General features: G+C 46.3%; 3 protein-coding genes across 7 annotated transcripts in view; all 3 read right to left on the bottom strand.

Moving 5' to 3' along the window:
• The window catches only part of LOC310756497 (tigger transposable element-derived protein 1-like), a 796241-nt gene that overhangs the window by 593672 nt on the left and 188144 nt on the right, over positions 1-14425 (bottom strand). The window lies entirely within an intron of this gene.
• LOC310757094 (uncharacterized protein) overlaps positions 1-14425 on the bottom strand; it is a 508648-nt gene that overhangs the window by 310253 nt on the left and 183970 nt on the right. The gene's annotated exons all lie outside the window — the stretch shown is intronic.
• LOC310756595 (uncharacterized protein) lies at positions 40-10486 on the bottom strand. Of its 5 annotated transcripts, none has more exons than XM_083600923.1 (8): positions 10314-10486; positions 9446-9559; positions 8262-8333; positions 6277-6486; positions 5523-5545; positions 4913-5025; positions 3544-3576; positions 40-2217 (listed from the first exon to the last, which is right to left on the bottom strand). In XM_083600923.1, exons 2-8 carry the CDS (start codon positions 9458-9460, stop codon positions 494-496), a joined length of 2190 nt encoding a protein of 729 aa, XP_083457049.1. In that variant the 5' UTR covers positions 9461-9559; positions 10314-10486; the 3' UTR covers positions 40-493. The 5 variants fall into 5 exon arrangements, with proteins under 5 accessions (XP_083457049.1, XP_083457050.1, XP_083457047.1 ...); XM_083600924.1 differs by lacking the exon at positions 10314-10486 and adding an exon at positions 10062-10082; XM_083600921.1 differs by lacking the exons at positions 8262-8333; positions 9446-9559; positions 10314-10486 and adding an exon at positions 6832-7188.

Below are 14425 nucleotides of genomic sequence, written 5' to 3'. Positions count from 1 at the left end.
CACATACGCCAGTCAACAGCCAACAGTGAACAAAGCCAGCACTGTGCAAAACCACTATTTATTTAAAATAAGTTTGCCAAATAATTGGGCTGCTCGTGAGCTCTCTCCTGTGTGGAATCTCTGATGTCTGATAACTCCCTAGGAAGCTTTTCCCACACTCCAAGCACCTGCAAGACTTCACTCTGGAGTGGGCCGTTCGGTGTGACTTCAGGTTGGAGCTGTTCCAGAAGCTCTTCTCGCACTTGACACACAGGTAGAGCCTCTAGCCCATGTGGGTCCTCTCATGCGTACACAGGCTTGGCCTCTGGCTGACTTTCCGCAGTCCACACATTCGAACGGCTTCTCTGCTGTGTGGTTCTGGCAGTGCGAAGTGAGATCCAGCTTCCAGTCAAAGCTTTTCCCACAGTCCAGGCACTTAAATGGCTGCTTTTCCACTTGGGTCATCTCAAAGGTGCAAGGCACGGCTGAAGCTCTTGTCACAAACCACACATTTCTACGGCTTTTCCTCTGTGTGGGTCCTCTGGTGCACGTTCAGGCCTGGCTTCTGCCTGAAGCTTTTCTCGCAGTGAGGGCACTTGTACGGTTTTTCCCCTGTGTGGGTCCTCTCATGCACGATGAGATCCGTCCTCCTCCTGAACCCCTTCCCGCACTCCGCGCACTTGTATGGTTTTTCCCCTGTGTGGGTTCTCTTGTGCACGATGAGGTCCGGCTTCCTCCTGAAACTCCTCCCGCACTCGGAGCACTTGTATGGCTTCTCTTCCCGGTGGGTACGTCCGTGACTGAGGAGGCCCGACATCTGGCTGAAGCTTTTCCCGCAGTCTGCGCACTTGTACGGCTTCTCGCCCGTGTGGGTCCTCTCATGGATGACGAGCTCCGGCTTCCTCCTGAAACGCTTCCCGCACTGAGGGCACTTGTACGGCTTCTCCCCCGTGTGGGTCATCAGGTGGACGAGGAGCTCTGAGCTCCGGCAGAAGCTTTTCCTGCACTCGGAGCACTTGTACGGCTTCTCTTCCTGGTGAGTCCCTTCGTGACCTTTGAGGGCCGACCGCTGGCTGAAGCCCTTCCCACAACGCGAGCATTTGAACGGCTTTTCCCCTGTGTGGATTCTCTCGTGTGCGATGAGGTAGGACCGGAAGCTGAAGCTCTTCTCGCAGTGAGAGCATTTGTACGGCTTCTCACGCACGTGGGTTCTCTGGTGGACGGCGAGTTTCGATCTCTGGCAGAAGCTCTTCCCGCAGTCTGCGCATTCGTACGGCTTCTCGCCCGTGCGATGCATGGTGAGGTCTGGCTTCTCATGCATGGCAAGGTGTGCGGTGTAGCTGAAGCCCTTGTCGCACACCACACACTCGTGCAGCTTCTCTGCTGTGTGCGTCCACTCGTGCGCAGTTAAGCCCGACCTCTGGCTGAAGCTTTTCCCGCAATCGGGGCAGCCGTACGGCTTCTCTCCCGTGTGGGTCCTCTCATGCACAATGAGGTCCGCCCTCCTCCTGAACCCTTTCCCACATTGGAGGCACTTGTATGGCTTTTCCCCCGTGTGGGTCATTGTGTGGACAGTGAGCTCCGAGCTCCGGCGGAAGCTTTTCCCGCACTCGGAACACTTGCACGGCTTCTCCTGCCGGTGGGTCCCTTCGTGACTGACGAGGTTCGACCGCTGGTTGAAGCGCTTCCCGCAACGCGAGCACTTGTACGGCTTCTCCTCCGTGTGAGTCCTCTCGTGCATGATGAGGTTGGAGTGGAACCGGAAGCTCTTCTCACAGTGCGAGCATTTGTGCGGCCTCTCGCCCGTGTGGGTTCTCTGGTGCGAAATGAGTCCCGATCTTTGGCAGAAGCTCTTTCCGCAGTCTGCACACTCGTACGGCTTCTCACCGGTGTGGATTCTCTGATGTGTAATAAGGTTTGACTTCTGACTGAAGCATTTCCCGCACTCGGCACACATCCTTTGCTTCTTGATCTGTTGAGTCTTTGGCAGAACTTTGTGCCCATCAAGGTCACAGTTGTTTCCTTTGCAGGGAATAGATTTGTCCTCCTCCTCTTTGTCCAGACACTTCCTCTGCTCTCTTTTTGAGCCATCTTCATCCTCAGAAGGGGCCTTCGGTTCAGGGCACAGAGACATTTTCTCCGCTGCTCCTTCCGTTGTCTTATCATTCCGTTCCTGTTGCTCAGTATGATCCATCAGAGGTTTCTCATCCTCCATGTTGCTCACCTGGCCGTCTCCTGCTAGAAATAAGCAAGTTGGATACTGTTCTATGAATGCAGCAAAATCTGATAAATTCTATGATTTCAATCATTGTGGGAAGGGGTTTTAGCTAAGTAGCAGAGCATCTGCTTTGCATATAAGGTCCCAGCTTCAGGCAGGGACTCTCTCTCTGAAACCCTTGTAAGCCACTGCCAGTCAAAGTAAACAATACAGTGGTACCTTGGGTTACAGATGCTTCAGGTTACAGACGCTTCAGGTTACAGACTCTGCTAACCCACAAATGGTACCTCGGGTTAAGAACTTTGCTTCAGGATGAGAAGAGAAATTGTGCAGTGGCGGCGCAGCAGCAGCGGGAGGCCCCATTAGCTAAAGTGGTGCTTCAAGTTAAGAACAGTTTCAGGTTAAGAACGGACCTCCAGAACGAATTAAGTTCTTAACCCGAGGTACCACTGTACTGAGCCAGACGGGTCAATGGTTTTGAGTCAGGATAAAGCAGTTTCTTGTGTTCCTATCTTCATGAAATTTATTTAAGAATAAAAGAAAATTATTATAAATTAGTTTGGAGATGGTATTTAACACCAGTCAGATTAAATCAAATAAACAATGAATATTCAGTGTTATGTTGGAGGGGATGCCAGGAAACCAGGAATTATGATCATATGTGGTGGGGGTGTAAATAAGAACAATTTTTTTGGCAAAGGGTGTTTAAGGAGATAACAGAAATCACTGGGTTAAAGCCGACCAAAAGTGCAGAGGTAGCATTATTAAACATTTACGATGGGATGGAAGGTTTGCAGGCTGTGAAGGACTTGCTCACAAATTTATTGACAGTCACACAAATTATTATAACTAGGAAGTGGAAGGGGCAAGCAGAATATAAAATGGAAGAATGGTATAAAGAGGTGTGGGATATAGCTATTAACGATAAATTAACATGTGCCATTAAGGTAAGACAGGGAATATGCAGGATAAATGATTGTGAGGAGATATGGAAGGTGTTTGTAGAATTTGTACTGTTAAAGCAGAAAGGGGTCAAACCATGGCGAGAGTTGTTGAAATTTTGGGAGTTTGGATAGTTACAGTGGAATGGTCTCAGTGGTGGGGTGCACATTTTTATTCTTGTTTATTTATGATTATTACTTTGTCATAATAATAATAGTACTGTAATAATAATAATAATAATAATAATAATAATAATAATATAAAAAGAAATTTAAACCTTGCAAGGTTAGAAATGTTGAGCTATAAAAATACTTATATATTATCATCCTTCATTCAGGCAGCAAAACGTGTTGGTCTCTAGTATGTAATTTTATTTTACTTTTAAAGTTAAAGTGTGTATGTACCTCCATTACTCTTCAACTCCAGATGCAGATTTCCTGCAGAAAGAAAGAAAAAAAATTAACATCCTTCACAATTTTGTCCTTTTTCTCTTTCTCTCTCAGGGCCCCTTCCAACTGCTGGCGGACTTTCTGGCAATTAAGACACTAATTAGCCGATTCATGCTGTATTCATACTGGACCAACCAGAGGTCATTCTCCTTTACTTGTAGCCCTGTGATGCTTTCACAACATTACCGCAATATTATCATCTGGAGCGACACTCCTGGGTTTACAGCACCACAAAAGCAGGTCAAATAAATAAAATGGAACATGTGTGGTGTAAAAAGTTACAGGATTCCAGCAGGAAGTTGGGGAACATGCTGATTGGAAACTTCTCAGTAGGTCCGCCCTAAAACGTTTGCAGGCTGAAACAGTATTGAAAGCAAGTATAACCTCCCCAATGTCATCATGAGCCCAAATCATCATGCATGCACAATTTTAAAAGACTTATGGAGAAGCCTTGCCTCTCCATACGTCTGCGACATGGTGACACCCATGTCACAGACAAACAGTAGACAAGAGTCCTCAGCGTGGCTTAACAAACAATCCCTCTTTGCAGGAACTCTGAGGAGAATGGGGTACCCCAGCAACTCTCAGAACCCTTAACAAACTACACTTCCCAGAACTATTTGAGGGAAGCCATTCTCATTTAAAACAGTATGCTACTACTTTAAATGTACAGTCAAACCTTTGTTCCCAAACGGCTCTGTTTTGGAATGTTTTGGCTCCTGAACACCAAAAACCCGGAAGTTCGGTAAATGCTCCGGTTTTCGAATGTTTTTCAGAAGCCAAACTTCCAGTGCGGCCTCCATTTGAGTGCAGGAAGCTCTTGCAACCAATCGGAAGCCGCACCTTGGTTGTTGGAATATTTCGGAAGCCGAACGGGCTTCTAGAACAGATTACATTTGATAACCAAGGTTTGACTGTATATTTAATTGCAGAAGAGGACATAGTCCTCTGCATTAATTCCAATAGGTCCACTTTGCATAGGATTAACGTTAGACACAACTGTGCATTTTTTGTTTTCACTTTACCTATACAGTGGTACCTTGGGTTACATACGCTTCAGGTTACATACGCTTCAGGTTATAGACTCCGCAAACCCAGAAATAGTGCCTCGGGTTAAGTACTTTGCTTCAGGATGAGAACAGAAATCGGGCTCCGGACGCACAGCAGCAGCAGGAGGCCCCATTAGCTAAAGTAGTGCTTCAGGTTAAGAACAATTTCAGGTTAAGAACGGACCTCCAGAACGAATTAAGTACTTAACCTGAGGTACCACTGTATGTCATTGTGGCTTTTCGAAAGATCCTAGCAAATAAAAATCCTTCTTCACCTTTGAATGCCAGCAGTGTTTCCAGCAAAGCAGCCCTTTTGTGGGAGAAATCGCTCAGCCTCTGCTCCAGCTCCCCCAAATCTGGCTGTGGTTTCGGGAAGAATGTATTCTCTCTGCAAAAGAAAGAAAGAGAGAAATTGAGAGAGAGAGAGAGAGAGAGAGAGAGAGAGAGAGAGAGAGAGAGAGAATGTGTCTCTGTTGGAGGAGGAGGAAGCGAAACATCCATGAACTCTTGGATCAGGCCAAAGAGCCCGTCTAGTCCAACACCCTGACATAAGGATAGAACCTTCTAGAATTCATAGGAATCTTTGTGGGAAGGGGAGCCATGACTGTCTTAAGTGACATGATATTGCTTTCAATTTATAGTGCAGGACCCGGGACAGGGATGGCTAAGAATATGTTGTTGTTCAGGGATGATGGCAGCTGGAGTTCAACAGTATTTGGAGGACAAAATGTTGGCTGCTCCTGGTGCAAGGACATTTTAAGAAACTGTGTGTGGGCTCTCCCTCAAATTCCTTCCCCCACCCACTGATCCCAGCACCTCATAGTTCAGAGAAGATGAACTATCTGTCCAATAGGAGGAGCTAGTAAAATTGAATTCAGAGCTCACCTGCGGCCAGTGCTGTGTAAACCCTGCAATAAAGAAAAGATGAAAAGAACAGTTTATGGAGTTGCCAGAGAATATTCTTGCTTTGAATGTGCTTTTAAAATGTAGAGGGTATGCAGCCTAGAACAATTAGAAATAATAATAATAATAATAATAATAATAATAATAATAATATGCATATTACAGCCCAAATGTTCATGGCAGATTCAATTGTCAGTTCAAGGGGACCTAATTTGGCCCCCGAAGCTGTTTTATTCAAGCCACACCCACATACTCCATATGACACCAGGTGTAGGGCAAGTAAGGACACAGCTGACCTTCAACTTTGCCAGGTGGTTTGGTTATGAACTGTACGGGCAAAAGAAAATGCTTCATCTGATGTCATGATAACTATGTCCACTCGTCAGAAATGGCCCCTTAGGGGAGGTCAGGATCTGAATGCATTTCCCCACCCCGCTATAATCAATGAAAAATCCTTTTAATCAATAATAGGAGCATTGTTGGGCAATGTAACTTTCTTTTTACTATACTAAAAGCTGCAAGGAAAACAAATTTATTTTTTTCCTCAGAACCATTTTCATCTGCACTTTTTAAGCAATCAAGCAATGAAAATACATTTAATTAATTTAATTTAATTTAATTAAGTTTTAGCTCCCATTGGCCCCAGGCAGCATGATGGGAGTTGTAGTCCAGCAACAGTCAGAAGCCCACAGGTTCCCAGTTTGCCACTGACTTTCCAAGATGCCACTCTTCCTACCAGTAATGGCTGCTGTGCCTTCTTCTCCTTTTCCAGTTCACCGAGGAGGGAAGTCTCCCTGGTGATTTGGAGAACCTCCTTCTTTCTGCGGAGAACGTCATCCTCCATGTTCTGCAGCCACCTCAGCAGGAGCTGCTGCTGCTCATCGAGAATCTGGTGCATCTCCTTCCACTCCTGGACAATCTTAAGCCTCTCAGCTTCTATTTCTCTCTGTCAGAAGGCAAGATTTAAGAAGTGGATGGTGAGCTTGGGAGAAAATCCCATAGATCAGAGAATCCATAGGTCTATGAGCTATGACTAGGAACTGCCATAAACATAGTCCTGCTGGATCAGGCCAATGGCCCATCTAGTCCAGCATCCTGTTCTCACAGTGGCCAACCAGATGCCTCAGTCAAGAGGCCTCTAAGCAGCACCTGAGCACAATAGCAAATAACCATTTACTTTCATAAACATATAACTTAGAAGAATATATTTACAATATCATGCTCAGGTTTCTCCCTATTAACATTTAGGGAATCTCCTCTGTCCGATTCACTTCAGAAAGATGACACTAACATACACTGTCCTTAGCAGATCCTGAGAAACCTCTCTCAGAAGCCATTCCCCTTCACACACAGAAGCAGAAAGCCAGTTAAAAACGACAGTTACTTGAATAACAGTCACAACAGAATGGAATGCCTCTCTCATGTGACTCACAGTCAGCCAATCACACGAGAGAGCTACTGCCCAAGGAAAAAAGAACCCATGCTAAAAATACACATCAATTCAATAGAAGCAAACATTCCCAATTCAGGCAATTAAACCATTATCCTTAACAAATATTGCCTCAGAAGTGAAGGTAGAGAACAGCCATCATAGCTAGTAATCATTGGTAGCCTTATCTTGCATAAATTTGTCAGGGCATCTCTTAAAGATGCTGTTGTTGTTATTGTTTAGTCATTTAGCCATGTCCGACTCTTCGTGACCCCATGGACCAGAGCACGCCAGGCACTCCTGTCTTCCACTGCCCCCCGCAGTTTGGTCAAACTCATGTTTGTAGCTTCGAGACCACTGTCCAACCATCTCGTCCTCTGTTGTCCCCTTCTTCTTGTGCCCTCCATCTTTCCCAACATCAGGGTCTTTTCCAGGGAGTCTTCTTTTCTCTTCTCCAAAGTATTGGAGCCTCAGCTTCAGGATCTGTCCTTCCAGTGAGCACTCAGGGCTAATTTCCTTAAGAATGGATAGGTTTGATCTTCTTGCAGTCCATGGGACTCTCAAGAGTCTCCTCCAACACCATAATTCAAAAGCATCAATTCTTCGGCGATCAGCCTTCTTTATGGTGCAGCTCTCACTTCCATACATCACTATTAAAGATGCTAATCTTCTTTTAAAGCCATCTCAGTTGGTAGCCTTCACTGCCTCTGGTAGGAGCGAATGCCATAGTTCAACTGTGTGAAGAAACCCTTTGGTTTGTCTGCCCTGAATCTCCCAATGTTCATTGAATGGTCCTGGGTTCTCATATTATGAAAGAGGAAGAAGAACTGCCTGCTCACGTGGTCTCTGCCCATGCCTTCTCAGTCGTATCTTGACATCACAAATTTTACATCACAAATAAAAAGAAAGAAGCTGAGATTCTCAGGATGTTGAATTCTTACTTCACATTTATAACTAATTTGTATCCCACATTGCCCCTCCAAAAAGACTCAGACAACCTGTAGAATGTTCCAGGTTTAACCCCCAGGATCTCCAGGCATGGCTGGAAAAAAATTATTGCCTGAAGCCCTTGTCAGCTGCTCCCATTCAGTGTAGAAAATACTGAGCTAGCAGGACCAGTTTGGTTTGACTTGTTATATGCCAGCTTCCTATGTCCCTATCCACTCTTAAATCCACTCAAGCCTGCGGCTATCAGCACACCATGTGGCGGGGCGTTCCATGCATTAATGATGCACTGGGTGAAGAAGTTCCTTCCATCGTTTTACTTAAGTGAGTGGATTAAGGATGCCTACCGGCAGGTCTTCACTACTCTGCTGATCCTCGGTTTTGATGTCTCCCTCTTTTGTTGGGCAAACCGGATGATCCTGTAACAAAAGGGGTGGAAGGGGGCACATTTTGAAACATTAAAATAGCCTCAACTAGCTAGTCCACTGGGGAAAGACTTGAGTTCTCATTTCTGAGCAGGGTTTTTGGCTAGTGAAAGACTTTTTAGCGGAGCTTGGTTTCCCCTCCTCCCTCCCAGTCCTTTGTCCTCATATGCTGTGTCATAAGAATGTAAGAAGAGCTCTGCTAGATTTGTCTGATGGCCCATCAGACAATTTTAATAAATTACAATTTCCGGTATACTCCGAGTGTGACATTAACATATGAGAGTGCTGGAGGTGAAATAGTTAAACAAGTTACCCAATGAGAAACCAGGGGGGTGGAGTCAGAGGGACTATAAAACCAGCTCTGGGAGGGGCAAAGGGGAGTTCGTTGGGAGGTTGGTTGGAGTGGGAGTGAATTGGGATAGAGTCTGTGGGTAGGTTGAGTTAGTGTAGCAAAATAAACTGAGTCAGGAACAGTTAGGGGCTAGGAAGACAAGTAAATATCTGAGAGGTGGTTTAGTGAGTGAGAGCAGGTAGTGGAAGTTATAGGTCTGGATAGGCACCCCATGATTGTAATTGACCGATACCGTTTATGAATCCACAGGCTTGTCAAACTGCAATAAATAAACAGAAGTTTATGTTCCAATTTAACCCTGACTGGACTCCATATTGTTCCAGGTAGGGCCTGGGTGGTGGCAGCGAGAAATAAAGTGGTGGCACAGGGATCAATAGACAGTGAAACGTCTGGGGACCCTGTGTGATTGACACACCCAGAAAGCAGGGAAGGCTGGTCCATGATTAGGGTAATGAAAGGACTGCCCCATCTGCCTCAGTTTGTCCTCAACCTGCTGCTCCCTGCCTTCTTACAACGAGGCCAGGAGGGTGCACTGCTTCTTCCTCCTCCTCTTCTTCCTCCTCCCTCTCAGTTTTGCCTTCATATCAGGGAGGAGGAGGACAGGGATAAACCTGGATTAGTTGGCTCTGCCTGTCATTTGGCTCTGTGCAACCAGCTCTTCTTCAGCTCCTGCCTCCCGCACTACCTGTCCCAGGGGGCACCAGCCACCACTGCTGGAACAAAATGAGAAGGGGGAGCATTGGTGGGTCCCTACCTGTGCTTCAGCCATTCTCCTTCAAGGGCTGGATCCAGACCAAACTATGACCGGAATGTGCAGCAAGGCAAAGCAGCTGGCAGAGGAGTAAATTCAGATGGGCCAGTGCATGTTCTGAGCAGAGCAGAAACAAAAATATTTGATATTGGAGGTTTCAGAAGAACATAAGGAAGATGTCAGGCAGGGAATGTCAGGACCTTCTGCATGCAAGGCAGCTGCTGTATCGTTCCAGCAATCTTAGCAGCCTGTTCTCTCACAACACCTGCAATTCCCAGAGACTTGCATTAATGATAATTATTATTATTATTAATTTATACCCCGCCCATCTGGCTGGGCTTCCCCAGCCACTCTGGGCAGCTTCCAACAAAATATTAAAATACAGTAATGCATCAAACATTAAAAGCTTCCCTAAACATTGACAAGCTCCTTTTTACTCAGGCCCCAGCTGACTCTGCATCACTGAATAAGGTGCTGACCGTGACTGGCAGATATTTGTACATTTGCTTGCTATATAGCGTGTCTCCACTACTACAGAACAGAAAACTGGACCATACCAAAATACAGGCAGCCCAAGCTACGTGTAAAAATAAGCCACCCCAATTTAATCCTCAGTCACCTTGCAGCCTCCCTTTGAGGTTCATGAATAAATCATAGCTAAGAATTCATTCAGCTTCTCCTCGAACTGTTTATTCTCTCTGCATTAAAAAAGAAATTAAGAAGATTAGCTGTACTGGGCTGACTCAGTACAAAGGAGCTTCCTATGTCCTTTTTGCAGCCACTGACGCCCTTGATCTTCTGGGATTGTCTATCATTTTCTCCCAACTTTTCTGCAAATGGCCCCTCCCTCCTAAATTCCCCTGTAACTCACCTCTCCCTGCAAGCTGGGAGCTGCAACCCCCAGTTTCCCCCAAGGAAAGGGCAAGGTGGGGACAGGAAGTGGCTTCACCCGCTTCTCAAATTGCCTGGTCGATCTAGGCATGATTGTGTATCTCTAGCAGTGTAACCCTTTGTGCGCCAGTGTGGCACTTTGTTCTAAATCAGGAGTCAGCAACCTTTTTTCAGCCGTGGGCCCGTCCACCATCCCATAGACCTTGTGGTGGGCAGGACTATATTTAAAATAAAAATAAAAATGAACGAATTCCTGTGCCTCACAAATAGCCCAGAGATGCATTTTAAATAAAAGGACACATTCTACTCATGTAAAAACACGCTGATTCCTGGACCGTCCGTGGGCTGGATTTAGAGGGTGATTGGGCCATATCCAGCCCACAGGCCTTAGTTTGCCTTGTAAAGGGACCCCTGACCATTAGGTCCAGTCATTGCCGACTCTGGGGTTGCGGTGCTCATCTCGCTTTATTGGCTGAGGGAGCCGGTGTCCAGCTTCTGGGTCATGTGGCCAGCATGACTAAGCCGCTTCTGGCGAACCAGAGCAGCACACAGAAACACCATTTACCTTCCCGCCGGAGCGGCACCTATTTATCTACTTGCACTTTGATGTGCTTTCGAACTGCTAGGTTGGCAGGAGCTGGGACCGAGCAACGGGAGCTCACCCCGTCGCGAGGATTCGAACCACTGACCTTCTGATTTGCAAGTCTTAGGCTCTGTGGTTTAACCCACAGCGCCACCCGCGTCCCTTAGTTTGCCTACCCCTGTTCTAAATCTCTTCATATCTTTAAGCAGATTTGCAAAGCTGCCTTACGCAATGCCAGACCATTGGCCCATCTAGCAAAGTACTGACAGGCACTGACTGGCAGTAGCAGCTCTCCAGGGTTTCAGGCAACTGTTTTCCCCAGCCATACTTAGTGATCGCAGGGATTGGACCTGGCGCCTTCTGCATACAAAGCAGGTTCCCTGCCACCGAGCTGCAGCCCTTTCCAAACCAACTGACGCCTTAAATTTGATGGGAGGCTTTCAGGGGATGAGCTCCCTAGCAACTGCTTTCAATTTCTGCCCTGCTCAGACTTGGAACATGCGCACTGATGAACGACACCAAGGGCCCCTCTGAGCTTGTGCAAAGTGTGTCTCTGCTCAGTGGCTAGAATTGACTGTAGCCAGGCTTCATAGACAGAGAATGCTCACACCAGGACCTTCCCATTGTCTGGATGTGTCACAACGCTCTGGGGATGCACATAAGTGTTGTGGGTTAAATCTAGACCCCCCTTCCACAACAGCCTCTTGATGGCCCACCTTCCAAGCCTCCCCAGCCCCCCTGAAATCTGCTCCAAGGCCTGGATGGAGGCAAAGCAAGGGACTCTGAGCTCTCCCTGCCTAACTGCTGGTGCAGAACTGAGAAGGTAAGCCAAGGATTGCATTCTTATGGCAGCACTGTGTAAGGTGCTGCCCTCAGTTGACAGATATTTATACAGTGGTACCTCAGGTTACATACGCTTCAGGTTACATGCGCTTCAGGTTACAGACTCCGCTAACGCAGAAATAGTGCTTCAGGTTAAGAACTTTGCTTCAGGATGAGAACAGAAATCGTGCTCCGGCGGCACGGCAGCAGCGGGAGGCCCCATTAGCTAAAGTGGTGCTTCAGGTTAAGAACAGTTTCAGGTTAAGAACAGACCTCCGGAACGAATTAAGTACTTAACCTGAGGTACCAATGTACTTCTTCTTCTTCTTCTTTACGATACTGTGAATTTCCACTAATATAAAGCAAAAACCCCTTTAAAAATCAAATCACATCAGAGTACAGACAGTTCAAGCTAATCATCAAGCCAAGAGTAAAAATAACCAAACTGGGAGGCAGGTGCGAACCACCCCAATTTAATCCTTAATCACCTTGCAGTCTCCTTTTCATGTTCATGAACAAAAGAGCAGAAAGAATTCATTCAGCTCCTCTTTATTCTCCTCCAGCAGGCTTGCAATTACCTTGTTCTCCAATGGCCTTCCTAGTCTGTTTCCAGCTTTTGATGTGGTTGCAGAATTGCTATGGTTGGTTTTAACTTTTTTTTTAATCAATATGCTCCTATAACAAATGGCAAAATGAATGAATTCTTTATATCCCTTTTCGCCTGTTTTCTTTTGCTTAAGCTTTGTCCTCCTCATTTGAACGAGATTTCCATTTTCTGAAGGAAGCCTTCCTGCCTCTAAAAGCTGCCTTAACTCTGGTCATCAACCATGCTGACATCCTCTTAGCCCTGGTAGTACTTTTCCTGGCCTACATTCAATCTTAACTTCTAATATCACAGTTTTAAAAAACTTCCAAGCCTCTGGAAAAGATTTGAGCATCTTGGCTTGGCTTTTCAACTCCCTTTTTACCACTCTCCTCATTCGGAAGGAAATTTCCTCTTTTGAAGTCAAATGTGGCTGTGCTGGCAATTTCCCACTTACATGGTTTGGCTGGCATCCATCTGTCTTGAGCATGGGTAGGCAAACTAAGGCCCGGGGGCCGGATGCGGCCCAATCGCCTTCTAAATCCGGCCCGCGGACGGTCCGGGAATCAGCGTGTTTTTACATGAGTAGAATGTGTCCTTTTATTTAAAATGCATTTCTGGGTGATTTGTGGGGCCTCCATAAACTGTTCTTTTCATCTTTTCTTTTGTTGCAGGGTTTACACAGCACTGGCCGCAGATGAGCCCTGAATTCAATTTTACCAGCTCCTCCTATTGGGCAGCAATCTTCTCTGAACTATGAGGTGCTGGGATCAGTGGGTGGGGGAAGGAATTTGAGGGAGAGCCCACACACAGTTTCTTAAAATATCCTTGCACCAGGAGCAGCCAACATTTTGTCCTCCAAATACTGTTGAACTCCAGCTGCCATCATCCCTGGACAACAACATATTCTTAGCCATCCCTGTCCTGGGTCCTGCACTATAAATTGAAAGCAATATCATGTCACTTAAGACAGTTGTTGTAAATAAAAATATGCCCTTTTCCCTTATGGGGTATCCAAGAGCCCATATAGAGTCCTTACGTAGGTTCCCTATTGGTAGGAGAAAATAACAGAGGCCAACCAGAGAATATTTGAGAAGCAAAGCAGCTAGTAAGCTTGATCTTTATTGATCTGTTGCAACAGGGTACTCCCCTCACACGCAGGAGAGGAAGAGGACCCCCCAAAAATGCTGTGCAAGGGCTTATAAAGACTTTTGAAATTCCCATCCTCTAGATCAAGACCACCCCCAGAAACATTATGCATTCATCACAGAAGGGGTGTAACCTAAGACCACCCCTCAGATAAGGCGGTCTAAAACAGAACATTTGCATGTTGTTTTCTCCTGTCGCTTTATTTCCTGTCTGGCAGGTTACTTGATTGGATTTCTTGGGGAGCCTGGGCAGTCTTTTGTAATGATAAGGCTCACACCCTTATTCAAACACAGATTAAGACAGGATTTGTGAAGGAAGAGACAATGGGGAGGCTTTTCCATTTTGACCATGCAGAGAAACATTTACTCAGTTTAGGAATCAAAATGGTTCCAGGTTGGCTTTCCTGTGCTGATCTATGTACGTGTGGTTATGAACGTTGCCATATATCTAAGACCATAAAATTCCTATCACACAGTCATGGCTCCCCTTCCCACAAAGATTCTTGTGAATTCTGGAAGCTTCTATCTTATGTCAGGGTGTTGGACTAGACGGGCTCTTTGGCCTGATCCAAGAGTTCATGGATGTTTCACCTCCTCCTCCTCCAACGGTTTATGGAGTTGCCAGAGAATATTCTTGCAAGAAGATCCAACCTCTCCATTCTTAAGGAAATCAGCCCTGAGTGCTCACTGGAAGGACAGATCCTGAAGCTGAGGCTCCAAGACTTTGGCCACCTCATGAGAAGAGAAGACTCCCTGGAAAAGACCCTGATGTTGGGAAAGATGGAGGGCGCAAGGAGAAGGGGACGACAGAGGACGAGATGGTTGGACAGTGTTCTCGAAGCTACAAACATGAGTTTGACCAAACTGTGGGAGGCAGTGGAAGACAGGAGTGCCTGGCGTGTTCTGGTCCAGGGGGTCGCGAAGAGTCGGACACGACTAAACAACAACAAGAAACG

Source organism: Podarcis filfolensis (genome assembly GCF_964270895.1).
Source record: "Podarcis filfolensis genome assembly, chromosome: 2".
Taxonomy (NCBI): Eukaryota; Metazoa; Chordata; class Lepidosauria; order Squamata; family Lacertidae; genus Podarcis; species Podarcis filfolensis.
This window is presented reverse-complemented; position numbering and strand designations above follow the sequence as displayed.